The sequence below is a fragment of the Vipera berus genome, assembly GCF_964194415.1.
Source record: "Vipera berus genome assembly, chromosome: 16".
NCBI classification, from domain to species: domain Eukaryota; kingdom Metazoa; phylum Chordata; class Lepidosauria; order Squamata; family Viperidae; genus Vipera; species Vipera berus.
The window spans coordinates 4,527,113-4,553,408 of NC_138219.1; the positions used below are offsets into that span (position 1 = coordinate 4,527,113).

The 26,296-nt window shown below is 48.2% G+C and overlaps 2 protein-coding genes across 7 annotated transcripts in view; one reads left to right on the forward strand and one right to left on the reverse strand.

The window, feature by feature from the left end:
• The window catches only part of LOC308675189 (uncharacterized protein), a 37,099-nt gene extending 36,471 nt beyond the window's left edge, over positions 1 to 628 (forward strand). The window contains exon 5 of the transcript XR_014028083.1: positions 294 to 628. The gene's annotated coding sequence lies outside the window, so the exon portion shown is untranslated. The remainder of the gene's footprint in view (positions 1 to 293) is intronic.
• A 5,001-nt stretch (positions 629 to 5,629) lies between these two features.
• On the reverse strand, positions 5,630 to 24,772 carry SF1 (splicing factor 1). 6 transcript variants are annotated; one of them, XM_081340193.1, is made up of 13 exons: positions 24,256 to 24,772; positions 21,339 to 21,467; positions 16,769 to 16,844; positions 14,045 to 14,197; positions 13,292 to 13,381; positions 11,801 to 11,984; positions 10,528 to 10,643; positions 10,327 to 10,434; positions 8,868 to 9,048; positions 8,343 to 8,619; positions 8,068 to 8,119; positions 7,773 to 7,931; positions 5,630 to 7,308 (listed from the first exon to the last, which is right to left on the reverse strand). In XM_081340193.1, the coding sequence occupies exons 1-13, from the start codon at positions 24,704 to 24,706 to the stop codon at positions 7,050 to 7,052; spliced, it is 2,235 nt and encodes a 744-aa protein (XP_081196319.1). In that variant the 5' UTR covers positions 24,707 to 24,772; the 3' UTR covers positions 5,630 to 7,049. The 6 variants fall into 6 exon arrangements, with proteins under 6 accessions (XP_081196319.1, XP_081196317.1, XP_081196318.1 ...); XM_081340191.1 differs by having other exon boundaries at positions 8,068 to 8,124; XM_081340192.1 differs by having other exon boundaries at positions 7,769 to 7,931; positions 8,068 to 8,124.
• Positions 24,773 to 26,296: the final 1,524 nt, after the last annotated feature.

The following is a 26,296-nucleotide window of genomic DNA, read 5'->3' on the forward strand; positions in this document are numbered from 1 at the left end:
CCAGAATTCCTCAGCCAGCAAAGCTGGCTGAGGAATTCTGGGAGTTGAAGTCCACAAGTCATAAAAGGGCCAAGTTTGAAGACCCCCTGCTCTAAAGGGCCCAGCAAATTTAAAAAGCGGCGGGGCTTTATTCGGGGTGGCCCCCGTTGGGCTTGGGTGGGGGAGGAAATGACCGTTAGGAAGCCGTCCTTATATCCCTCCATGAGAGTCTTCAATCTAAATTCAGCCAATCTCAATGTTGTACTTTGACAATAAAGGTTCAGTCATTTCATTCATTCATTTGTTCGTTCTAGCGCTTCCCGGGAGAAACAGAACGGAATGACAAGAGATGGAAGGGACCTTGGAGGTCTTCTAGTCCAACCCCCTGCTCAAGCAGGAGACCCCAGCCCTGACTATCCTGGACAAATGGCTGTCCGGTCTCTTTCTTAAAAACTTCCGTGATGGAGACACCCACAAGTGGAGAAACATTGCTTGGCACACAACGTCAAAGGACTGGAAGGGGCCTGGGAGGTTTTCTAGTCCAGCCCCTGGCTCAAGCAGGAAACACTCTAACGTTTCAGACAGATGGTTGTCTGAATATGTATATGTATAATAAGCAGGCATATACATAGAATGAAGGCTACTGCTAAGCTTGTAAGCCGCCTTGAGTCTTCGGAGAAGGGCGGGATATAAATGGAAATAAAATTTTAAAAAAATAAATTAAAAATAGTCTCTTAAAAGCCTCCAGTGATGGAGCACCCACAACTTCGGAAAGGAAGCCGTTGCACTGGTTAATCGTCCTCACTGTCAGGAAGTTTCTCCTTATTTCCAGGTTGCTTCTCTCCTTGCTTAGTTTCCATCCGTTGCTTCTCGTCCTGCCTTCGGGGGGGCTTTGGAGAAGAGCTTGACCCCCCTCTTCTTTGTGGCGGCCCCTCAAATACTGGAACTCTGCTATGGTTGAGGGGCTGCCACCGAGGGCCACACAGCTTCTAGCCGAGTGCTGCACTGTACAGGCGCGGCTCCAAACGGGGGACGCAATCCGTGGCTTTTATCACCTTTTAGTCAAAGTGGGGCAATTTGCAGCTCTTCTGGATGCTGCCGAACTACAACTCCCATCACCTCCCAAGTCGGCATGATCCTGCCTTGGGTCATCCCACCTACTGTAAAAAGCCCTTTCAGGGTGCGGCATCTGCTGGCAACTGTACATCTTGTTATGGATGGGGAGTGGCATCATATGGCAGCAGCCAGGAGCTCCTTGGTGATGGAGAAGCGGCTTTTTGGCACTGGGTCATCCTGGAATGGGGCAGTTGCCAGGATTCCTCCAACCTAAACTCCTGGCAATAGAACCAGGACACACACACAGAGAGACACACCACACACACACACACACTGTGCCTGTCACTCACCGGCATTCCTATAAATATAGTGACTTTCAGAGAAAGGTCACAGGGCTCAGCTAGCTGCAGCCTGGACCATTTAGCCCAGTGTCGGTTAAAGCTGCCCCAAGGCAGGCTGGGAAATGTAGTCCTCTCATACCTAGCCTTTAGGTCGAGCCCCCCCCCCCAAAAAAAAACAGGCTTCCAACAATGGATGTTGAGCTGCCCCAAAACCTCTTGAAAGAGAGCCAGTTTGATCTAGTGGTTAAGGCACCAAGCTAGAAAGCAAGAGGCCACGAGTTCAGGTTCTGCTAGGAAAGCTGGCTGGCTAACTTTGAGCCAGTCCCTCTCTCGGTCCAACCCACCTCACAGGGTTGTTGTTGGGAAAATAAAAGGAAGAGGTGTTGGGTATTTTTGCAACGTTGAGCCATTTGTGAAAATACTAAAGGTGAGATTCAAATAAAATAAAATATAAAATTATAGTATGATAAATATAAGAGCCTTGGTGGAGCAGTGGGCTAAAGCCTCCTTAAGTAACACCAGCTGCCTGCCATTAGTGCAGGTTCGAGTCCCACCAGGCTCAAGGTTGACTCAGCCTTCCATCCTTCCCAGGTAGGTAAAATGAGGACCCAGATTGTTGGGGGCAATAAGCTGACTTTGTAAAAATGCCGCTTGGGGGGGCGCGAAAGCCCTAATAAGCAGGCATATACATAGAATGAAGGCTACTGCTAAGCACATTTGATTTGTGCTTCTTAGATTGTAAGCCGCCCTGAGTCTTCGGAGAAGGGCGGGATATAAATGGGATTAAAATAAATAAATAAATAATAAACATAAAATAATATCATAAAATAAAGTAATAAAGCAAAACCTCTGAGAGTTTCCCGGCTAGGAATGTGACTGCAAGGGGGTTTCGAGTGTTTGGGATATCACGTATCCGAAGCAGATATCCATGAACATGCAACAGAACCAAGACTGCAAGTGGAGGCAACGACCAAGCCAGCTTTGCAACTCCCTTTTCCCCCTTTCTACCCAAAGGGATGACAGTCCTCATTGCAGACCATCACCGTCTCTTCCAAAGATGTGCACCCCTAGGTTTTCCATTCTTGTGGGGTGTGTTGCACAAAGGTTTTCTGGAAAATGCATTTTTCATTTTGCAAATGCCCCCCCCCCCCTTATCTCTGAAGGTTAAGAGCAATTCTGGGCAGATTAAATCCCTGCTTTAAAACTTCCACACCCGCCGCTGAATGTCCCTTCAACGAAGTTGGCCGATGGCTTTGAAGGGATCGAGTGCAAACAATTGAGGCTCAATCCAGCTCCGATCCCAAGGCAACGGAGGAAAACTTCCAAGGGAACAGGACAAAGAGCCCAATGTCTTTACAGCTAAATTCTGTTCCTCTTTGCACCAATAACGGAAAACAATTTATAGAGCCGGGCAACTTTGGATAGCTAAGATCTTTTGTGATAAGTTTCCATTCCCCGGACATTTGCTTTACATTTGAATGTTGCTCTTCATACCCATGTAAATGTATCTGAGGTGGACGTATCCGTAAAGTCACCGGATTTTAACTTATCCCCCAAATATTTCACGCTGCGTAGTCCTTGACTTACAACCAAAGTTACAAACTTATAGCCACCACAGCATCCCTATAGTCATATAATAAATGTGTGGCTGCTTGACAACTGGCATGTATTTGTGATGGTTGAAACCATGTCCCCCCTCCCTCCCCAGGTAGTTTAGACTACTATTCCCAGAACCCCTAGCTGGCCTGGCTACCATTTTGAGTAGGAATCCTGGGACTTGGAAAGTACCAAGTCAAGAACACCCCTGGTTACAGCCTTTGATATGTGGCCATCTTGTCTTTTTTACAACCTGTAAAGTTCACCGGGTTTCAGTCCTCGACTTAAAAAGACTTTCTCCTAAAAGCTTCCGGTCCTCATGGTTCAAACAGGTGGTCAACTTAAACAACCTATTAGAAAGGCTGCTTTGATACTCAGTTCAAGTCGATTGCTTTGATGTCATAGCTGTTTCTCCTCTGAGCATTACCTTACTCTTATTCGCATGTGGACAAACTACCTGGGGACCGAAGGAGGATTCCCTGAATGGCTCTCGGATCCACCACGGGGAGGATCTGAGATTTCAGTCCAATCGGATCGATTGTGCAAAATTGGCCGCAGCCCTGCCTAGTGCAGGGTTTTTCTTAAGCTTGGCGACTTTTCAGACCTGTGGACTTCAACTTCCAGAATTTCCCAGCCAGCATGGAGCAGCGCATCCAGAGCCGTGAATTTCAACAGCCCAAGGTTCCCAAATGATAAATAAGACGGGGTGACCTATTGGAACCTGAGATGAAGGATCTGGTGGCTGAGAAGACTCAGGGTGGATTTCCTGGGGCAGCTCAAGACCCCCACCCAGCCCGGGAATGGCAGATGGGAACTTGAACCTTTTTTGAGACACCCAAAGCTATTAAAGAACAAGACAAGGAGCAAAGGCAGCCTTCTCCAGCCTGCTAGCTAAAGGTCAAATATGCAACTGGAGTTGAAATCCGATCGGCTGGAAAGCTATGCAGGATTCTCCAAAGATGGCAGAGCCACCCCTGCGGGGAAAAATCCAGCTAACCGCTTTCAAGTACGAGCACGGAATGGACGTCTCTACGGTTAGCTGGCTTGGAATGAACTTGGGCTTGGTTCTGCCTGCAAACGGACGATGAATTCACCGGTTACTTTCTCCTGGCAGCAACTGGTTTGGAGATGCTCCTTTTAAGTTCCTTTCAATAAAGATTTTTTTTTTTAAAGGGGCTCATCCGTTTCACTAAACGGCGTCAGGGTCAACCAGCCTATTGTGGCTTGTTCCCTAATTTAAATTCAGTGCGTTCCGGTGCAAAATATAACAAAAGCCAGCAAGTTCTGCTATGGTTATTCCCTTCTCTGTCTAGAGTTTCTCAACCCTAGCAACTATAAGTGTGTGTGTGTGTGTGTGTGTGTGTGTGTGTGTGTGTGTGTGAGAGAGAGAGAGAGAGAGAGAGAGAGAGAGAGAGAGAGAGAGAGAGAGAGAGAGAGAGAGAGAGAGAGAGAGAGAGAGAGAGAGAGAGAGAGAGAATGAATTCAAATTCAGGTTGGACATTTCATTACCAAACTAGCTAACATTATCAGCGGAAGGAGTCGTGTGTGTGTGTGTGTGTGTGAGAGAGAGAGAGAGAGAGAGAGAGAGAGAGAGACTTCAGTTCCCAGAATTGAATGCTGGCTTGGGAATTCTGGGAATCAAAGTCCTCACGTTTTAAAGCCAGAGAGGCTGAGACTCCGAAGGAGGGACTCCGAAAGTACGACTCCCTCCCCCATCATCCTTTGCTTGACGGAAGCAGACCTCAAAAAAAAAAAAAAAAAAAAACCTGAAGAGCTCTTGAAGACGGCACGGGAGGAAGGACCCCTATTTCCCCCACCCCACCCAAGCTCCTTATTTTAAGCCCGCCTCTTAGGGGGTTCAAACATCCCCGGGCTTGGCTTGTTACGGGAGAAACACACCAAAACCTTCCTTCCTTTTGCTGCCCGGTTGCAATTCTCGAGTCTCGCTTTACACTCGTTTTTTGGCAGGGGTGGAGAAGGGACAGCCAAATCCTCGGGATAGCAGGCGGTAAAGAGCCCATCGTCCCCCATCCATGGACCCTGAAACCCGGGCGCAGGACACTAGATTTCAGCCGCTTTGAAATAGAATTCCCCCCCCCAAAAAAATTGGGCTTTGAATGCCACTTCTGGGCAGAGCCAATGCTGCAAGAGGCGAGGAGGGGGGGGGGCAGAGACAACGGCAAACTCCCCGAGGCTCGGAACAGCCTGTTCTTTGCCGAGGGTGTCTTTGTATTCAGGTGGCGGATAAAGTCGCCCGCAAAGGGGCTTTCCTGAAAACGTTACCAGAACACGGAAGCGAATTTATTCCAGCACGGGGAGCCGTGCTCTGCTCTCTCTGAAACCGCCGCTGCAGGGGGCGACGGCGGTTTCCAGGGCACACAAAAGCCCGTAATGGCCAGGCTCGCTTAACTGCATCGAATGAGCGGAGGGGGATATATAAACTACGGTTGACGGCACGCCAGGCCAACCGCTGCCACCGTTTCCTGATCACTTGATGCTCTCGCTTTTTCTGACTTGGCTTTTATTTCCGACTCTCACCGCGCAGGAATAGATTTATCTGCTCCAGCTTCTGACAAGCTTCTCGTCAATGAGAAAGAATTCAAGGGGATTGTTTTGGTTTGTTGTTTTGTTTTTTTTTTTAAAAAAAGGCCCTAACACACGAGAAGATAAAATTTAATTTTTAAAAGGAAACCGGCTTAAACCCTTGTGGCAACTGCCAGGGGGGAAAAAAAAAGTTAAGAGAGACGTGTGTTACAGCCAGGACAATTCCTGTGAATTTTCACCAGAACCGTCCCCAGTGACGACACGTTGCTACCAAACTGCCCCCGAAATGGGGAGGCCCCATGTGGCTGGGCGCCGAGGACCACGGCCTCCATCCGCCGGCGTCAGGGACCGGCAGCCGAAGCCTAACCCTTCTAAATGAAAGGGAGAATGCAACGGGGCTATTTTAAAAGTGGCATTTAATTGGAACCTCCTCTTTTCTATAATCGGTTTTCATTCTTACACCAAAGGGGGTGGGGTGGGGGGAGGGAGGGGAAAAAAAAGGCAATTAAGAAAATGGTTACAGGAGACAGGAACGTCCACAGACGCACATCAACAGAAGCCATTCAATCGAGGGAGGGGCGGGTCACCCCAGCCACAAAACTCTGCTGTGTTAAAAAAAAAAAAAAAGAGAGAGAGGAAAGGAAACGTTTCCAGGCTGATGGGACTTCAGGAGAGGCATGAAAGGGGGGGAGGGGGAGGCCTTTAAAGTCCCCCCCCCCCCGGGAAGGCAGACGAGGCCTGGAGTGAGCGAGGCGTGGGGAGAAAGACCCCCCCCCCCCGGGCAGCCCAGCTCAGTTTTGGTGCCTGTGGGCCCCCCCCACAGAGATCCGTGGACCTCTTCAAATGATCGGCAGTGGTTGAAATGATTGCAGAGAACTTAAAAGAGGGGGCTAAATATATATATATATATATATATATATATATATATATATATATATATATATATATATATATATATATATATATATATATATATATATATATAATCTATTTGGCAAGAAGAAACGGAGGGGGACTTGTAACGCTGTCCTTCCCTCCTCCAGACCCAAAGCCACAACATCCAGGCCTTGCTGCCCCCCCCCCCCGCCCTTGCCTGCACCTGACCCATTCAGCCGGGAGATCCAAACTTTCCCGGTCTCCCCGGGTGGGGTGGGGGGGTGGGAGGGGGGTGGAAAGGAGAGCGCAGCAATGTCCAGTTCAGAAAAGCAGGCTCGGCTACTGAAAAGAGCCAAGGGGGAGATCCGAGTCACACATCTCTCCGAATACAGATCACAACAGCACAACTTTCCTGGTGGTTCAATGTTTCACGCCAGATCCCTGCTTTCCCCCACCCCCCTCCCCTGCAAAAAAAAGTCCAATTCCTGGCTCTGTATCGGTGAGAAGAAGGGAAAAGAAGAAAAATTTAAAAAAAAACAACAACCCAACAGTCATAGAAAAATGATTCTTCAGTTCTGGGGAGGGGGCGGTGGGGGAGCAGGGGGCATGCCGAAGGGCGGCAAAGCCGGTACCCCCACCCCCATCATGGTGACAAAATTAGAAGGGTCCATGGGAGGCGGAGGAGGGGGAGGCGCGTACATCATGCCCCCGGAGCCAGGCGGGGGGGGCGGGGGAGGAGGCGGGGCCCCGGGGGGCAGCGGAGGCTGGACCCCGGGAGGCAAAGGCACCATGGAGGGGCTGCCTTGCATCTGAGGGCCCCCCGTAGAAGCTGCTGCCCCCGCCCCCTGCTGCTGCTGCTGCTGCCATGGAGGGATGCCCCCGGTGCCAGCGCTCGTGGTGGTGGTGGTCGTCGTATCTGGAATCGGAAACAGCCCAAGGTCAGCGCAGATCCGGAGGGGGGGGGCGGAATTCGGCGTCCCGCTAGGGAGGGAAATGGCTGAGCCCTTCCCCGCAGTGGAAGGAAAAGGCTTCATCCACTGAACCAGCCTGGAAAGGTTGTTTTCCCCCCCCAACCCTCCCAAAGACTGTGGAGCTTTTAGCCAGATGTGACAGGGGGCCTAATCCCACCAACAAACACCCCCCCCCCGGGCACGTAGCCTAGGTGCCAGCCTCGCCCTGCCTGAGGGAGGGGGGCTACTTGGCTCTGGGAAGGGCACCCCGGAGATCCTACGGAGTCAAGATTTCTGTGGGCATGAGGATGTTAATTAAGGGGAGGGGGTCCTCCCTAGAAGGGCCCCCCCCGCCCTTCTTGCCACCCGCTCGCCCTGCCGAGGGAGCCCACCGAGGAGGAGCAAAATTAAAAGAAGTGCTCTTACTCACTTTGCTGCCATGGCAAGGGAGTACTGCTGCTGGGAGGTGGGGGTGGCGGCTGCTGCTGCTGCTGCCATGGGGGGAGCGGACCAGAGGGAGGCGGGGGAGGCTGACCACTGGGCGGAGGGGGCGGAGGGGGCATCATACCCATCGGAGGCAGCATCATACCTGCAGGGCCAGAGAGCCCATTGAGCAGAATCCGGGGGAACCAACCCGCCACACCCACCCCCCCGTGCTCACGCCACCTGCACCCCCCCTCCCCTTTGCAGGACCCTTCGCCCCGCCCCACGAAGCCCCAACTCACCTTTTCCTTGGAGGCGATAGGCCCCAGAGCCCACTGGCGCATTGCCCAGGTACTGATCTTAAGGGAAGGAAAGACCGCAGCCTTAGCCACAGCGGGAGGAAAGTGTGCGCCTCCCCCCACTTCCCAGACCCGGGCACCAACAAACATCGGGGGGGGGCTTTGAATTGAGGGACCCCCCCCCTCTCAAAGAAACCAAGGCGGTGGCCCGGCCCTGCTCAGAAAGCCAAGGAGGCCAGCCCACCCCCCTCCCTTGGGAATTTCAGGCTTGTACTCACCCATGTGGTGGGGGCCGGGGGGCCCGTGGGGATGGGGTCCCTGGTTGATGGGGGGGTTGTGAGGCTGCATCCAAGGCGGAGGGCCGCTGGGATTGTGCTGCATTGGGTGACCCCCGTGTCCTCCCATGCTCGACATGGGGTGAGGGAAGTTGTGGGGGCCGCTGGGGCCCGTGGGTCCCCCGCCGCTGCTGCTGCCGCCGCCGCTCCCGCTACCCCCGTGCATGTTGTGGAAGGGCCGGTTTTCGGAAGGGCTGGAATTCATCCAGGGCAGACGGCTCTAATGGGGGGGGGGGGAAAGAGGCAGGCAAAGGGCTCAGACCAACCCTCGGCGAGGCCGGGAGAGCCACGTAGTTCGGTCGCGGGAGACCGTCACCCAACTGGGCGTCCTGTCCAAACAGGGACTGCAGCCGTACAAAGATGAAACTGTCCCCATTGTGCGGAAAGGGACACACAGCCCCCTTCCCTTTCCCTGACCGGAAACGTGCGTAATTTTTCCAACTACTACGGAAGATGTCGGACGCTCACCAGAGGCGGCTGGCTGTTTCCTGGCCCCGAAGGTCTTGGGCCGCTGGGCAGGGGGGGGTTGGACGGTCCGGAAGAGGCGCCCACAGAAGCCGGGACCGGAGCTTCTCCCAGCTCAGCCATCAGAGACAAATATTCCTTGTCCATGCGGGCTTTATCTTGCGCCGACTGGGGATCCCCAGGCCTGTCCAGAGGAAAGGACGCTCTACGTCACACACACACACACACACAAACGCGGGAGGAAACTGTGGGGATGAGCGTGGGGGGAGAGAGGCTGCCTCGGATGCCACGGTAGAAGAGAGGCAGGAGCCCCCAGTGGCTTAAGAGCCAGAGGGAGAAACCTAGGAAGGACCTGGCGTGGTTGGCTTGCTACGAAAAGGGGAAGGGGAAGGCCCCGGAAGGCAGGGGGAGGGCAAAGGAATGCAAGACCGGAAGCCTGAGAATCCAGCACCCCAAGGTCATTGGCTGGGAGAGGCCATTCCCAAAACAAAGCGAGGGGGACCAGGGGAAAAGGCACAAGTTTTCCTTTGCTGTTTGGAATGGGCTTTTCTACTTCTGTACCACCTGGAAGTAAAAGGATGTCCCGGGAGTTTCCTTTGCTGGTTTAGCCAACGGGACGGTCGACGGGACGGTCCCTAATGGATCAGGCGGAGAAAAGTAGCAGCGGGCAGCTTGCACCTTCTGACTTGCGAGATTCTATTCATCTAGCCCAGGGGTAGGCAACCTTGGCTCTTTTTATGACTGGTGGACTTCAACTCCCAGAATTCCTCAGCCAGCATGGAGGAACTATGGCCCCTTCATGACTTGCGGACTTTAACTCCCAGAATTCCTCAGCCAGCATGTCTCAGCTTGGAAACCTCCCCCTTTCCCCTCAGCGTGGCTGGCTCGGGAATTCTGGGAGTTGAAGTCCATGGGTCATAAAGGAGTCAATAGTTCCCCCATGCTGGCTCAGGAATTGTGGGAGTTGAAGTCCACCAGTCATAAAAGGGCCAAGTTTGAAGACCCCTGGTTTAGTGTATAGGCCAGGGGTAGACAACCTTGGCTCTTTTATGACTCGGGGACTTCAACTCCCAGAATTCCTGAGCCAGCATGGCTCAGCTTGGAAACCTCTCCCTTTCCCCTAAGCGTGGCTGGCTCAGGAATTCTGGGAGTTGAAGTCCACGAGTCATAAAAGAGCAGAGGTTGCCTGCCCCTGATTCTAGCCTTACAATAAAGTGCTCATCTAGGCTTGTTTCCTGTCTGGCTGTCGGAAGGCTGACAGACCCCAACACCCTAGGAGGGGATAATCCGCGCGCCCAAATCCCAGAGGTCTCGAGTGGATTCCTCTGAGAGAGCAGCCCCCGGGGGTCGGTGGGCAGCCCCTTCTATCATTGCCAGAGGCCACGAGGAGGGAGAACGGGCGCTGCAATTCGGCACAAGCGGAAGCCAAGAGAACTTGGGCGAAAGTGCTTCGGAGGCTTACCGGGCAAATTTGCAGTCGGACGCTATGTGGCCAGCCCCTCCGCATTTGGTGCACACGGTGGTGTTTGTGATGCTGCGAGTCTCCGTGTTTTGCCACGGGCGTAGGATCCTTTGGGGAGAGGAGAGAAAAATCCAGAGGTCAGGGAGGAAGGAGAAAAGGCTTCCCACGGAGATCCCCCGCTCAGGCCATCCCGATCCCTACCGGTTGTCGTCTTCCCGTAAGGTCCCGTTGAGGCGGGCCAGCTCCCGCAGCTGCATCTTGCGCAGGTCGTTCTGGTCCTCGGGGGTCTCAATGCCCTGCTTCAGAATATTCCTGATCTGGAAGAGACCAGAGATTGGTTCTGCCTTCCCCCGAGCACCAACTGCCCCCTCCCCCAGCCCCGGGGACAGGCAGGGCTGGGAAACGTTTGCGGAAGAGGACCGAGCCGCCCTCAAGAGTCTTCCTTCAGAGGCACGCAGCCTAGCTGTGCGTTCCCAGCCGGGGAATTTGCTCGTCCCGGGAGTTATACCACCCAACCTCTTGCTGCTCCCCTCCCAATTTGAAAGGGGAATGGCTCAAGGACCCACCTAAGAGGAAACCAATTGGTGTTTTTTTTGCTTCCGTTCAGCAAAGCAGCCAAATAATCTTGAGGGGCGTTCCAGGCAAAGCCCCAAGGTTGGCCACCTTTCCTGCCGAACCAGGGACCCTCCTCAGAACAACTTCACAGGAGGGACCAACACTGGACCAGGCTTAGGAAGAAAACCGCGTTTCGCCGGGGAGGATCCTTGGCGCCCTCTCCTGTTACTGCTCGTTAACTGGTTTCGTGGCCAACCTTGGATTCTCTCTTTTGATGGGCTTTGCCTGGGAACATCGGCATCCCGGCATGGAGGGCATGCAGTCCAACTGTGTAACTATCCTGCAGGATGAGCAAGTACTAAACAAGCATTTAGGGGAAGCATTCCCTGGAAACGGTATGAACGTTGTCTGGAACAGCCTCCCCCAATCCAGTTAGTGTGCCTCGGGCTTTGGGACGGCAACTCCTGAGAAGTGTACAATCCCACACAACTGCAGGGAGATCTTCAGTTCCACAATGTCAAGCCGTTACTTCAAATTTCTAGCTACGTCATTTCAGAAAGAAAACACGGTAGCCCTCGACTCAGGGCTGTTCCTTCGGCAACGGTGCAAAATTACGACGGTGCCACTGCCTGGAGTTACAGCCACTGCAGCACCACCGACCTCAGACGCAAAAAATTGGGGGGGGGGGGGCTCGGCAAACGATCCTTTATCTCAGTTCTTCCATGTGTGCTTTCTCTGACTGGTACATGGCCCAGTTCATTCTTTAAATATAATGCACCACCAAAGCTGCAATTTTATCTTCTGCTTACAATGTTTTGTTCTGGTAGTTTGGACGTCAACAGGGCGGTATTTCTGCTTTGCTGCCCAGTGTAGGACTACGTATCTTTTCAGCCCAAGGCCAGGAGCCCACACAGCCTACCTGCTCCACAGCTTTCTTCACGTTCTCCATCGTGTTGGCGGTGACCAAAGCGTGCAGCGGCTCGTCTTCCCCGGGCAGCATCTGACCATCTTTCCGTCCGACCTTTCCTTCTTTCACGGATCCTTTCCCCCTGATCATGATCTTGGCATTGCACTCCTTCTCAATGTTTTTCAGCGTGTTGCCCCTGACGAGGAAGGGATTGAGAGGTTACAGCAGGCGGCCAACGCTGGACTATCACAGAGAAAGTGTTTCCACCAGTAGCCGCCTCAAATCTGGGAAACGAGGTCAAGACTGCCACAAGAATGATAAACCTGAAGGGTTTCGCTACATAAAGGAGTGGCAGTAAGACTTACATACCACTTCACGGCGCTTTACAGCCCTCTCTTAAGTAGTTTACAGAGTCAGTATATTTGCCCCCAATAATTGGGGTCCCTATTTGACTGATCTTGGCGATCCCCTTTGGTGACCCTCTGACAAGATTGGCCGAACAGCCGCGTGACTCACTTCACCACTGCAGGGATTCGCTTCAGCACTGTGGCCAGGAAGGTGGCAAAATGGGGCAAAACTCACTTAAGAAGTGTTTCACTTAGCGACAGAAACATTGGGCTCCGTCGCAAGTCGAGGACCACCTGTCCGGTTTTTATGCAAACTGCCCCATACGCCTGCCTTAAGCCAAGCCCTCTTAGCCCAGCTGATGACCGTATCACTGTTTATTAATACGGCTTAGCTTCCACCTGCATCGTCTAGCATCTCAGGGGTCCCCAACCTTTTGGGCACCAGGGACCACTTCCGTGGAGTGTTCTGTCCCAGCCTACGTACGTCCTTGTTATGCTTGCAAGGAGAAACCCCTCTTCCAATAAGCAGGCAGGAATCGCAGGAAAAAAACAACCCCTTTTATTATTCACAGACCTGAGTCAAATGTCCAAGGCAAAACAAACACAGTCCACAGAAACTCGATCCTCAACACGAACGGCTGCGGCAACCAGCATCTCCCACACCTTCCCTTTTATAATTCAGCCCAGGCCTGGCTTCCTAATGCCTTCTCCTTTGCCTTTGGAGCCACCCCATTGCATTCCTCTGTCCTACTCGCTTCTCTTGCTGTCGTGCATCCGGGATTTGTCCCAGCTGTGCTTCATCCCCGTCCAACTCAAGACTCCCAGCACAGCTGTGTCTCAGCCTGAGCGTGAGTAGAGGGGCCGGTGAGAATTGAACTGCAGTTGGCAGAATTAGCCTGTAATGCGGCATTCTAACCACTGCACCACCCATTGGAATGATGCAATGGGTTCTAGAGGAGCCTCTCTTTAGATTAAAGAACACACATGCTATATCAGGGAAATATAGTTTCCATATTTCATCTAGAATCGAAGAGCACGTTTGTCCCATTACACAGGTAAAGCATTGCCACCACCATTCTTGTGCATCTGCCTCTTCCGCCTTTGCCATCGCGCTCAACCCCACCCACCCCAAATCATCACTGAAGCATTTCCATACCTTGGTCCAATCAGAAGCCCAACAAAGTTAATCTCAGGATATTCATCCTGTGGAATCATCACCTTATCACTCACTCGAGTTGCTGGAGGTCTGGAAAGAAAGGAGAACAAGGATTTTTACGCACTGTTGCCTCCCCCATAAAACGAGACTGCGCTGGCTTCAAGAGTCTCTTGCGACAGACAAGCTGAGAGAACTTGACTTAATAAAACACTTGGGCACAATTAGCCAACTAGGTTGCCAGCTGCGACTTTTCAGGAAATGGCTGAGGTCTAGAAATAGTGAACTTTTTAAAGTTTTGACCATATCTTCCTCAAAAATAACAAGAGCAATAAAGGTGGTCCTCGGCTTACAAGTTCGTTTAGTGACCATTCAGTTACAACAGCACTGAAAAAAGAAACGTGTGACCAGTGTCCACAATTACGACTGCTGCAGCATCCCCACAGCCACGTGAATAAAATTTGGATGCTTGGCAACTGGCGTGTACTTATGCCCGTTGCAACGTCCCAGGGTCACATGATCCCCCCCCCTTTTTTTGCAAGCTTCTGACAGGCAAAGTCAGTGGGGAAGCCGGATGTGACAAGAAGTCGTAACATGGGACCAAACTCACTTTGTCTCACTTAGCAACACAGGTTTTGGGCTCAACTGTGGCCGCCACTCGAACTGTGGCTTAGGGGGCACCCAAACAGCCCTTTAGACTCTTATCTGATTTCCCCGCCCCCCGGCGGAATCAAGGAGTCCATCCTCCGACCGTACTTGTAATCAGCCGGCGGCTTGAAGTCTGGATTGAGAGCCACCATCTCCGTTATCAGATTGTGCCTCTCTTCTTCGAGCTTCTTGCGCGTGCGAAACTCGCGAGTGTTCAACCGCTTCCCCTCGCTATTGTAAATCGGTTCAGGGGAAGGAGACCTGCGGAGGAACAATACCCAGTGATTCCTCACGCGAGTTAAAGAGTCAAGGCGACTTATTAAGTACTGGCTCACCTCAACTCTAGTGCAACTCAAGACAAAAAAAAAAAAATTAAAGAGACCACCGGAAAGGAAAGTGTCAATTTTCAAATCCATTAACGTGACGTGGACAAGGCAGTTATGGCAAGCCACTGCCAGAAGGAAAAAATCTGGGGTGGGAGTGGGAGGTTGGGGGGTGGGGTTTACTGGGGAGAAGGAAGGAAAACAGGGTCAGACATAGCCATGACAATCGCTCTGCCATGAGCGTGCCTATTAAAAAAGGGGAGGGGGCAGGGAAGATGGAGAAAGTTGATTCACACAGAGAACAAACTTTCCAACTTCATTATTCCAACGAGCCATACATTATAAAGGACCCTGCCGCAGGAGATAAACCAACGAAGAATTATTCAGGTTAACTTTGGACTTTTTAAAAAAAAACCATCAAGGAAGTAACAAAGACAGGTTAGGCTTCTATCAAATTCTTGTTGGCAATATAGATTTAAGCCTATTCAACTGGCACCGTGTGAAAGGGTTAAAGTTTCTGTCCTGGCTTTATCTTCACTCTGCTGCTGCATCAAGACCAAATGAAGCTGTGTATTGGTATTTAAGAGTCAGAAAGTGGTGAAGGTACAAATGGAGCAAATGTACTCTTCGCGTGCCATATTCTGGGCCTTTAAAACCACTAGAGACAGACCTGCTTTCTCAATAGGGTTCAGGCACCCAGAGAGCAGAGGTTATTTTAACAAAGGAAAAAGTTGCAGTTAAAAATCAAATTAACTTAAGTTTTACCACAGTTGGGCTTATGGTTTGTATTTTTAAAACCACACCTCTAGAATTCTGGTTAAGATTATGGATCTTTTCCCCCCCCCTCCCCAAAACAATTGCAATAAAAATTTAGAAATCAGCTGCAAGAAGGGAAGAGATGTTGGTCATTGTTACGTTAAAAAAAAATACATCCTTCAAATAATGAGAATCTAAACCCTGTGATTTTAGTTAAGACAATCTCTCTTTCTAGGTGGTTAAATGATTGATTACAGCCAGCTGATCCCCATGTCTTCTCAGCCTGAAGTGAATCATCAACACAAGAATATGAAATAAGAATGTCAGATTTGGTAAGGAGTGATCATGTCTAAATTACACCTCCATTATTAGGACCCAAATTGGCCTAACCAAACCGAAATGCGAGCATTTTCCCCTCATCCGCAGTTGCTAGCCAGTTTTTTAAAAAACCCATTCACTAATTTGATAATTTTAAAAGACACATGCAGACATGAATAAATTGATTAAACCTTACGAGTTTCAAGCTTATTATATACCTAATATTTTCACATTTCCAATAATAACGGCTGCCCTTTTGCAAGTACATAAAAACAAATTCATTTTTAATAAATGAAAAATGGTATCAAATGTTTTAACCAGTATGGTCTCATCCAAAGAAACATTATTCGACAAGACTTATATATACGTAAAAGAGTAACAATAACCCCGTGTTTTGTATTAACTTTCTCATTTACCTGTTAAATTAAAACCAACCACCCCATTTCATTCTTATAAACATTAAGAGAACATCAATCTATCCCCACCGTGAAATTTACCTATTACGTTTAATCTAAATCCCATTTTGTGAATTAAAAAGCAAGCCAAAAAAGCATTCCTCAGCTGTTTGTAACAGGCAATATAGTATCTCAAGAGTTAGCATTTAAAACTCTCTTGCAAGGCGTCCAAAAACTTTAGCAGCCTCACTTTTATTTATACCTCCAAATTGCCATTTCGGATGGGCTAAATTTAAGGAAAGGCTTTCTTACATATTCCCATTTTTAACAGCAAGAACTAGCTTGCCACTTGTGTAATGTGGTAAAATACAACTCCCGGCTTACAAGTTCCAATAAATTAATTTTAATAAGCCATTTTTTAAAAAAATCAAACCATGTACGTGTTATTTATTTATTTGTTTATTTAGGGATGACCCTTGATCCCAACAAGACCACAGGTGTCCAATTCTGTGCACTTGTAGGTACATAGTGCTTGGGCTCCTGGTTGCAAGATACTGGCCACTGCTATGTAGTAGCTGTTACCAAAGAAACTGATTAGTGCGCACCCTTCAGCCACCACTGCAAAATACTGCCAAATCAGCGGTCAGAAAGTTCCCAGACTGCTCTGAGTCAGCAACTGGGCTGAGAATTCCTCAGCGTGATCCTGTGAGAAAGACCTCTGGACTCGGCCAGGACCAGCACTGCACATGTTAAAAATGAGTTGGCCACCATGCATTTCTCCCCCCTCAGGTCAGGTTAAGCGTTACAGCCTACGCAGGCTTTATAAACCCCACATCAAAGGTGAAACCCGATCTCTTTCTGATCTGGTTTCACATCTCCCCTATCAGTCAGATCTTGGCTACTACCATCTGTCAAAGTCAGATCACTGAAGGCATTTCATTAGGAAGAAATTTCATTGAATTGACATTATGACGCCACCAAAAATTTATTGAAAAAGGTAAAAAGCGTTACTGTCAGCTGGTTAAAACTGTTTTCCCAACCTGTCCTCAGGGTTAGGGGGGATGCCCAGGTCTCCTGTGCGCAGTTTACGAGTCAGGTCTTCTATCTGCAGTTGCACTGGAAGAAACCAGGTTAGGAAAGAAAAAAGGATGGAAAAAAAGACAATGTTACCAAAAAACATCTGAAATCTCAACATCAAAGCATGAAGAACTGGAGATTTTGCAAGGGATGACTGATAACATCACATAAGAATGAGGATACCTTACAATGTTATGTCAGCCAAATAAGTTTATCAGGAATCCAGAAACGGCCCTTTTTTTTTTCTAAGCAAGTCTTAAAAAAACAATTATTCATCAGAAAGCAAGACATTCATTCAAGATTTTAAAAAAAGGAAGTTTTTGATTGAGTCTGACATCTAAGCCACTGAAAAATAGCCATCTTAACTTGCTGTCACTTGCTGACAGATTTCCATAGGAATTAGAATATCATTAATTCTTACTTTTTTACATCAGATCAGCCTCAAGTGTCTTATGCGTATTACAGTTACAATTCATACCAGAATCATATTTTGGGGATTATGGATTACAGGTCTTGTTTCTCCTAACTGAGGGGCCCCCAACCTTTTGGGCACCAGGGACCAGTTCCATGGATAAAGGTTTTTCCGTGGACCAGCGGGGGTGTGGTTTTGAAGGCTGCCTGCATCCCACAGATAGGCCTCATTTCTTTGCACAGCCCGATTGCTGCCACGCCCCGGTGCCAGTCCACGGACCAGGGATTGGGGACTCCTGTCCTAACTCATAAATGCTAAACACTGAGCGCTTATGATTAATTAATCTTATGCCTGTATCAAACTAAACACTGAAATACACGGTTATGCCAAATCTTAACATGCTTTCATTTGCTGGTTATCCAATTCTGCACAGAGACACCGAATACCTAAAGGCAGGACTAATAAATGTCAGATATTTAGTTACTGGTTTTTTTTTAGATCGGTAATATAACATTTTGATCAGAGTGCAAGGCAACTAATATGACCTCAACTAATGAAGGGCATCAAGACAGAGCCACAGTCCTTAAATTCCTTGGTGTAAAGTGGCTTTTGGTCAGCCCCGCTGGCATTTACCCGTGGATTTAATTTGGAGGCCACAAGCTAAAGCACCACAAAGCAAAGGTACACCCATTGTCACACGTGCAGAAGAATATGGAAGAGGGAGATAACCGTGTCTTGAAAAATCCACTCACCAGGGATAATGACTCTTGCCATGGTCTACACATTACCTACTTCTCTAGCATGCAATTTGGGTTTTTGCCAAAAACTGGAGTTTACTTCTGGCTTTGGGCAAAAATGGCCCACAGTAAACCATCAGTTTGCTTTACGGCTGTGGCAGTCACTTTACAGCTGCTGCAAGAAAAATGGATCGTAAAAATGGATCGGGTCACATGGCGACCTGTTTTAGGACAGTCACGACTTATGACCGTCATGGGCAGGCTCCATTAGAGTTGTAAGTCGTCATTTTTTTTCCCTTGAGGGATCAAAACTGGGAAAACATCCCTGGCTCTCAGAAGGCCAAAGAGTTCTCCAATGTGTCACTGGGCTGGTGGGCACATTTGAAATGGGTTTTAGGTATTCATAAAATGGGTGCCATGGGGGATACAGCCAATCAGAAAGTACCCATTTACCAGGCAGGAAGGTAGCAAGGTAAGTCCCACTACTTTTCCACTCTCCCAGGTCTCCAACCCCTGGTATGCAGCCAGGGGCAAGTATGCGAAGATCCATTTGCATAAGCAGTGGACACTCATGTAAAGCCATTTCCCCCCTCCCCCCCCAATGGAGCTGGAAAGGTTGGGGACTGCCGTTTTAAATTCCCTTTGCTTCCTTCTGAGCAGATGAGCACACTTACACGACGAACCGGGCTATGTGGGACCCAAGGACATTGTTCCAATTAAAAATCATGCTTGAGGCAAGTGTTCTGCGGTATGTAAATCTTTCCTGCACGCACTTTTTAATTTAATTTAATTTTTTTTAAAGTTAAATCAGGCAGGACAGAAAGCCTAGTAGGCATCAAGGGATCCCATTTCCAAACCTAGGTTAGAGATCCAGGAATACAAGAGTAGAACACTTGTAACCTTTTAGGAATATATTAACAAAAGCAACCGTGGGTCTATCGACATTTTTCGTTCTTTTTCCTTTACTGGCTATTTTGCTTGCCTTTCATTATCTTTCACTTATTTTCAGAGCTAGCAGAGTACCTTTCAAAACAGAAAGATGCAACACCAAGAAAACTCATTAGTTTCTGATTTTCATAAAACAAAACCTATACAGAAAGCGTCGGGTTTTTTTTTACTAATCAGAAAATTAAGTGTCTATAAAATCACACAGCAAATAATTTGGAACTGACCTGTCATTCCAAATCAACTTTTATTTTCATGCTCAAATAGAAATACTGGCAATAAAAGGACATGGGTCTAGAATTACGTGTTAATTTTTAGGCATGTGCACATTTTATCAAGTTAAAAAAACACCTTTCATTTATTGTTAAATGTAAGAATAAGTGCGACTATATTAGAGAGAGAAGGGGTAAGATCAAGCATTTAATTTATTGGCAGGCGGAAAGGATATTTTAGGTAATTTGTCTCAAGGTGAAGCAGCTCAGAATGGGCTGAAGTGAAAACAGAATTCATTTCCAAGAATCGAAATAGAGCCTGCAATTCAGAGGCCAAACTTTCCTGTTTCAGAACCTGCAAAGTTGCTTTGGCTCCGTTTCAGATTCTGTTCCAAGATACAAGTAGTTCCGTTTCCTTTCATCCATTATAAGAACACAGAGAACTCCAAAAAGTTTGTATTTTGCACTATTTCCAAATGTTTTAATCTCAAACATTTTAAACTTTTTCCTTCAGAGGAGTCTCGGATTTTTCAAAACTAACTCTCCTCTTCAGAGGAATTTTGCACTATTAAATTGAGGTGATATTTCATATCTGCTATTAATAGTGCCAAATGATAAATTATCCAGTTGTACGCAGTTTCATGTATCAGGAGCCTCTTACAGATACGCCCCTGAATTCTTGTGGCTGTGCATGGACCTTTGCTTGGTAGGGCTAGGGAGAGCCACACCCCACCCACCCATTAATAATCTTTACTGAGTGAACTGTGGACTGCAAAGCCCATCTTGAACACTCCAGTAAACAAAGAAGGGTAGCACTCCATCTCCGCACAGACTGAGAATTCTGATCCAATTCTATCCATTCACACACTGAACTGAATTTTACAAAAAAAAAATTTTACATTTCTAAATCCAATGACTCAAACACCAGAGAATGCTTGACTGTTCGTTTGCATAAAGTAAGTCTACTGAATCAGTTTCATTTATTTTCTGCAGGAGAACTAGTTTACACTGTGCATCTTCATTAAGCCGAATAGAGTTGAGCCCATTGAAATAAACCAAAAGTCAGCTTCAGAAATGAAAAGGAAAAAAAGGCCCCTTTTTCAACTGCAGTGCAGAAATAGTAAAAAAAAAAAATTTCAAACCAGCAACAAATGACACATTTTTTAATTGTCTTGATGCAGAGACTCAGCGATCATGGATGACAGTCTGACAACAAATTTCCGAGCAGCCTTCAGTAGTGCTATGGATAGCTGATTATTTTATTTCAAAATTCTCAGTAAATTATGCAAAAGAAAGGAGTTTAAAATTGCTGTGCAACCCAAAAGGCAAGGAATAGAGTTTATAAACAGCTGTTAAGTTATGAAAAAAACCTGTTTTATATAAAGGCAAGGATTGCATATAGTAACCAACATTAGAAAACCCTGTTTGATTTCAGTCCTGGCATTGATCAACACTGACATGTATACATAATCACGTTTCCTAACACAAAATAGTTTTCGTTCCTTTGTACAACGACAGTTACCACTCCCAGTTCCACAATTAACAGATCCAACATCGTAATTTTCATTGAAACGAGCAGTATCCCTTTCCCAGCAACTAGGTCCATTTGACTTCAGAGCTCCAAGCTAACCTAATAGAGCCCGCTCTGAAGTATTTGAGGATGTCAAAAAACAAAAAAAAAAACACACAAAAAACAGAAGTTAGAAGACTTTCCTCTCATTGGTCTTCACCACTCTGGATACTCAATTTTAGATTTGAAAAACGATCACCACAACACAAGAGAAAATGAAAGGGGAGTCAAGGTTAGTTTGCTACGTTTCACTGCGAAAGAGGTACTTGCTTTCAAACAAAACAGCCTGAAAAGGGACTCTTGTTTTAAGTGTTCTCCGCTAGCAAGGAGTCTGTGAAGAGAACAAGAGACCCGGCCGTTCAGTTTGCCAATCAAGTGGAAGTCAGCAAGTTTTAATTCCCATCGTCTCGACCCGACTGTGCCACTTCTACCATGCCTGTGGAGGACACTGGTTCAATTAAACAGGACAGGGAGCTGGGATGGAGCACAAGTCACTCTAAGCGGAGACAGGATTGTTTATTTAAATAAGGAAGACCAAGGCTGCCAGAACGCGCTCAAAAACACACACTGAAAATGCCTCTGACAAACAAGAGTGAACTGGAAATTGCTCCTGGATCGGTACTGATGTGAAGAGCAAAAACTAGAACAAGCATTTACCTATATAAGCCCTTTCTTGCTCACGGGTCAGGCCAGGAGGGATGACTGTGGGCATGCCGGGGATGATGGTCTTCTGCTCCATGGTGTCTTGATTCCATCGGCTCCTCTTCCTCTTTTTATTAGGGTAATCTGCAAGCAAAATGTTATTTATAGGACCAGGTATGGTTGGAAATATGGCTAACTTTGGCTCTGCGTACATACACTTTTCATATTTTGCATTTCTTGCCCCAAATCGTTATAAGCAGGCTCTGACTGGGGATATGGGCAACAGATTGTGCCCGTCTTTTTATTTCTCCAAAGTTGGGTGTGTTTTTTTCTTTTAGACATATATGTCCAGCACAAATCTTTTTGTAGCATTTGATAAAAATTCAGATGTGTGTGACATGAATAAATCTTACTGTTGGAACAGGAAGGCAAGAACCAGATACAAAACTTAAAATTCCAGCCATTTCCAAGTTTGAGAAATATTGTTGTACTGTTTTTAATGATTTAACGGTGGTATATTACAGTAATTAAAAAACAGAATTCTTAGTTTTTTCTTTTGATACTATATCCTAATGAATGTTTTCCTCTTGGTAATTCCTCTCTAATGCAAAAGTTAATAGAATTATACTGGTGATGGCCCATGGGCTAATCAATGAAGATTATTATTACTTTATTTTAAAGACTTAATGAAATTCAAAACAATACTAAGGTGATAGATACTTCACTGAATTGTAAGCCGCCCTGAGTCTTCGGAGAAGGGCGGGATATAAATGGAATTAAAATAAATAAATAAATAAATAAATTAACAGTTAAGGAAAACCTATTATAATCATATTAGCGATATCATGTAAAATTAACTCAGTCATCAGTTATGACATCATAATAAACTCTTTGGATATAAGGAAGCACTAGATCACGGGTGTCAAACTTGTGACATCACGTGACGTGTTGCGACGTATCACTTTTTACCCATTGCCGGCAATGGGGTGGGCGTGGTTTTGGTGTGACACATCTGGCCTGTGGGCTGGCAGTTTGCCAACCCTGCACTAGAGGGTTCCATACAATTCCTTATATAACAAACACATGAAAATGTAAAGTTGGCACAAAACAGTTTATGATATTATATACCCAAACATTTTTTATCACAGGCCATGTTAACTTGGGAGACAAAATTAACCTTCCTGGACTTGCTCAATATAGTAAACAATCACAAATTGTATGGGCTATACCACAGAGGGGGGAAAAACTAGTCTTATAACTAAACAAACTTGACAGGCCCTATTGCAAATGGCTTGCCTAAGTGCCAGTATAAAAGTGTAAGTGTAATTCAACTTTGTGTATAGACCACACTGTACTCTCATCACATCTTTTAAAACTTTAAATACTATTTTAGTATTTTAATATTGTACACTATTCATGGTCCCTCCGCAAGGGAAATGAGCAGTTTCAAAATTTGACAGTTAAAGAAATGGTAATATTTTCAAATCCTAGAATGCAGTTCGCAATCCTGTTGTCACCCTTCTCACAAAACAAAACAAAATCCTACAGAGAGCCTATGAAGTGAGTATATTTTAGCGATGGCCACGTTTAAAGAAGAAATGGAAATTTACACGTAGCATATTGGTAACATACTGGTTATGGGAAAAACGAAAACGGAAGAGAAGCAAGTCTGGCTAGTGCAGTTTCTCAACCTTGGCAGCTTAAAGATGGCTAGGGAATGCTGGGAGTTGTAGTCTCAAAATTGGCATGCTGACTGGGGAATGCTGGGAGTTGTAGTCCACACATCTTAAACCACGCTGGCTGGGGAATGCTGGGAGTTGTGGTCCAAGCAGGCTGGAGAATGCTGGGAGTTGTAGTCCACGCATCTTAAACCATGCTGGCTGGGGAATGCTGGGAATTGTGGTCCAAGCATCTTAAACCCTGCAGGCCAGGGCATGCTGGGAGTTGTAGCCCACGCATCTTAAACCCTGCAGGCTGGGGAATGCTGGGAATTGTGCTACACGCATCTTAAACTGTAAGATGAACTCACGAGATAAGGTGCTTCCAAGTAAAAGAGGCAGGATGCAGAGATGCAATCATTATGAGGCTTTATTCATCGATAGATTATATAGAAAGAGCTATATGGCATGGAGGCATCCATGCTTGTATGATAGAGAGAGAATGCATGCAAGAGAGAAAGAAAAGACGAACAAAGAGCAGCCCCTGAGCAGAGGTATTTATGGGGGGGTCTCAGCCCCTCCCTAACCATAAAACACTCTCGCCAATGAGGCTGCAGGGGCCAGGGGACCCCTGACCCACCAGTGGAAGCAAAGAAGCCTCTTTGCCCCCATCTGATGACCTATTTGTGGAACTGCCATGGGCTGGCACAAAAACATCTAACATAAACCATGCTGGCTGGGGAATGCTGGGCGTTGTGCTCCGCATCTCAAACCCTGCAGGCTGGGGAATGCTGGGAGTTGTAGTCCACGCATCTTAAACCCTGCAGGCTGGGGAATGCTGGGCGTTGTGTTCCACGCATCTCAAACCATGCTGGCTGGGGAATGCTGGGAGTTGTAGTCCACGCATCTTAAACCATGCTGGCTGGGGAATGCTGGGAGTTGTAGTCCACGCATCTTAAACCCTGCAGGCTGGGGAATACTGGGAGTTGTAGTCCACGCACCTTAAAAGTTGCCAGGGTTGAGACACTGGCCTAGGAGGCAAATAGGAAGGGCCTCACCTTCACTTTTCAGTCTGCACAGAAGTCCCAAACCGCCCTCAGTGGCTCACAAGGATGAATAATAAATAAAAAGGAGAGCTTTGGGGCCTGCATGGGAGACCACTAGGCCACCCGACCGTCCTAGGCTAGCGAGCCTGAGAAAAGGGGAAATGCCCCGAAGGATGCGATCAGCGGACCCGGGACCCCCCCCGGGACCCCCTCTCCTCCCCCACTTGCCTGAGTTGCCGGCCCCGGCCTGGCCGCCCTCGTCCTGCTGGAGAAGGTGGAGGTGCTGCGGCGGCTGCTCGTGGCCCATGGGCGGCTGCTGCTGGGGGGGCGGGGGCGAGGGGAAGCGGTACTGGCCGTACTGGGCCGGCTGCGGCTGCTGGGCCTGCGGGGGCGGCGGCGGCGGCGGCTGAGGCTGCTGCGGGGGCGGCTGCGGCTGCTGGGGCGGCGGGGGAGGCGGCGGCGGGGGCGGCGGCGGCGGCAGCGCGGCGAAGGGAAATCCGGCGGCCATGAGGCTGGGGATGGCCGGCTGCGGCTGGGCCTGCGCGGGGCCCGGGGGCGGCGGCGGAGGCGGCGGGCCTTGCATCACTAATCCGGGAGGAGGGAGCGGATAGCCGGCCTTGCCCGGCGGTGGGGGCGGATGGAGTTTCCCCAGCGGCGTCGCGTTGGCCCCGGTCGCCATAGGCGGAGAGCCGAGACGGAGGGGCGCGATGGCGTCGGCGGCTTCGCGAACCTTCCACGCCACCGCTTTCCCTCACAAAGGCGGCCGGCGCCGATTGGTCGCCGGGCTAATCCCTCACGCGCCTGCTCGGCGTCCTGTTGGGTGGAAGTTACGTCGCGTCCTCGGCCTCGTACGCCGATTGGAAGAGATTCGAGCGCCGGGAAGAGATTGGCGCGGAGGAGAGATGGAGGCGGGGTGAAAACCCATTGGATGGAATCTTTGTCACCTAGAAGGAAAGCGCGGCTTCGCCGTTGCACATTGGCTCCGGATCTCGGAGGGCGGGATGAGGGAAAGGCAAGGGGGTGGGCGGCCTCCAGGACCTGAACACGGGAATCTGATTTGTCAAACGCCTGAGCCTGCGCCCTCGAGGACCTTTGCTTTCTCCTGGAGGACGCTTGCTGCACACGGCCTGCGAGAGATATGACGTAAGTTAGGTTTACTCCTATTGGCCGGAGGATTAGAAAGGAGAGCGGGGTGTGGCAAGTGCAAGAAAACCTTTGATTGGCTCAGATTCTAAAAGCTCAAGTTTGATTGGTGAGGTGGCGAGTTTCCCAAGTTAAATGAGGTTGATGGGAGACCAGTCTGAGTAACAAAGGATTCTGGGAGATGATGTCAAATACCCTGAGCTGCTGTTATCTTATTTAAAAAGTGAACTAACCCACTGGCCCAATCTCTTATTTGAATACCACTTTATTCTACCAGTGAAGCAATTAAATTGGTAAAAGAACAAAGTTTCTCAAGCTTTTCAACTTGAGTTCTGCATATAACATAAAACGTACATTCTCTTTCAAGTAGAATTTTGCTCCAAATAAATCCCTATACGTCTCTGTATATTTTTTCCTGTCAAGTAGATTGTATTTGCCTTTTTCCACGATTTTTTGCTTAATTTCCCTTTTTAACCAGTTAGTCCTGCTGAGAAAGACTGGTCTAAAACATTTTTTAAAAAATCAGAATTAGGAATGTTGACTGGAATACAGAATAATTCCCCAATCCAGCACTGATGATGATGATGATGGAAGGGACCTTGGAGGTCATCTAGTCCAACCCCCTGCTCAGGCAGGAAACCCTATACCATTTCGGATAAATGGCTGTCCAGTCTCTTCTTAAAGACTTCCGGTGTTGGAGCACTCACAGCTTCTGGAGGCAGGTTGTTCCACTGGTTAATTGTTCTCACTGTCAGAAAATTTCTCCTTAGTTCCAGGTTGCTTCTCTCCTTGATTAGTTTCCATCCGTTGCTTCCTGTCCTGCTTTCAGGTGCTTTGGAGAATAGCTTGACTCCCTCTTCTTTGTGGCAACCCCTGAGATACTGTTATCATGTCACCCCTAATCCTTCTTTTCATTAAACTCAACATATTCAATTCCAGCAACGTTTTAGCCTCCAGCCCCCTAATCAGCTTTGTTGCTCTTCTTCTCTGCACTCTTTCTAGAGTCTCCACATCTTTTTTACATGGGCTGACCAAAACTGTACCATATAAAAGATAAATGGAGGGGTAACTGCACCTATTTGGAAGAGGGATTGGCTTATACTTTATATAGGTGAAATATAAAAAT

Coding starts and splice junctions, on each gene's coding strand:
- SF1 (XM_081340191.1), bottom strand. CDS start 24,706: ATGGCGACCGGGGCCAACGCGACGCCGCTGGGGAAACTCCATCCGCCC. Junction 13,382..14,044: donor AAGCCGCCGGCTGATTACAA/GTACGGTCGGAG, acceptor CTTTCTTTCCAG/ACCTCCAGCAACTCGAGTGA. Junction 10,644..11,800: donor TGAAGAAAGCTGTGGAGCAG/GTAGGCTGTGTG, acceptor GGTCTCTTCCAG/ATCAGGAATATTCTGAAGCA.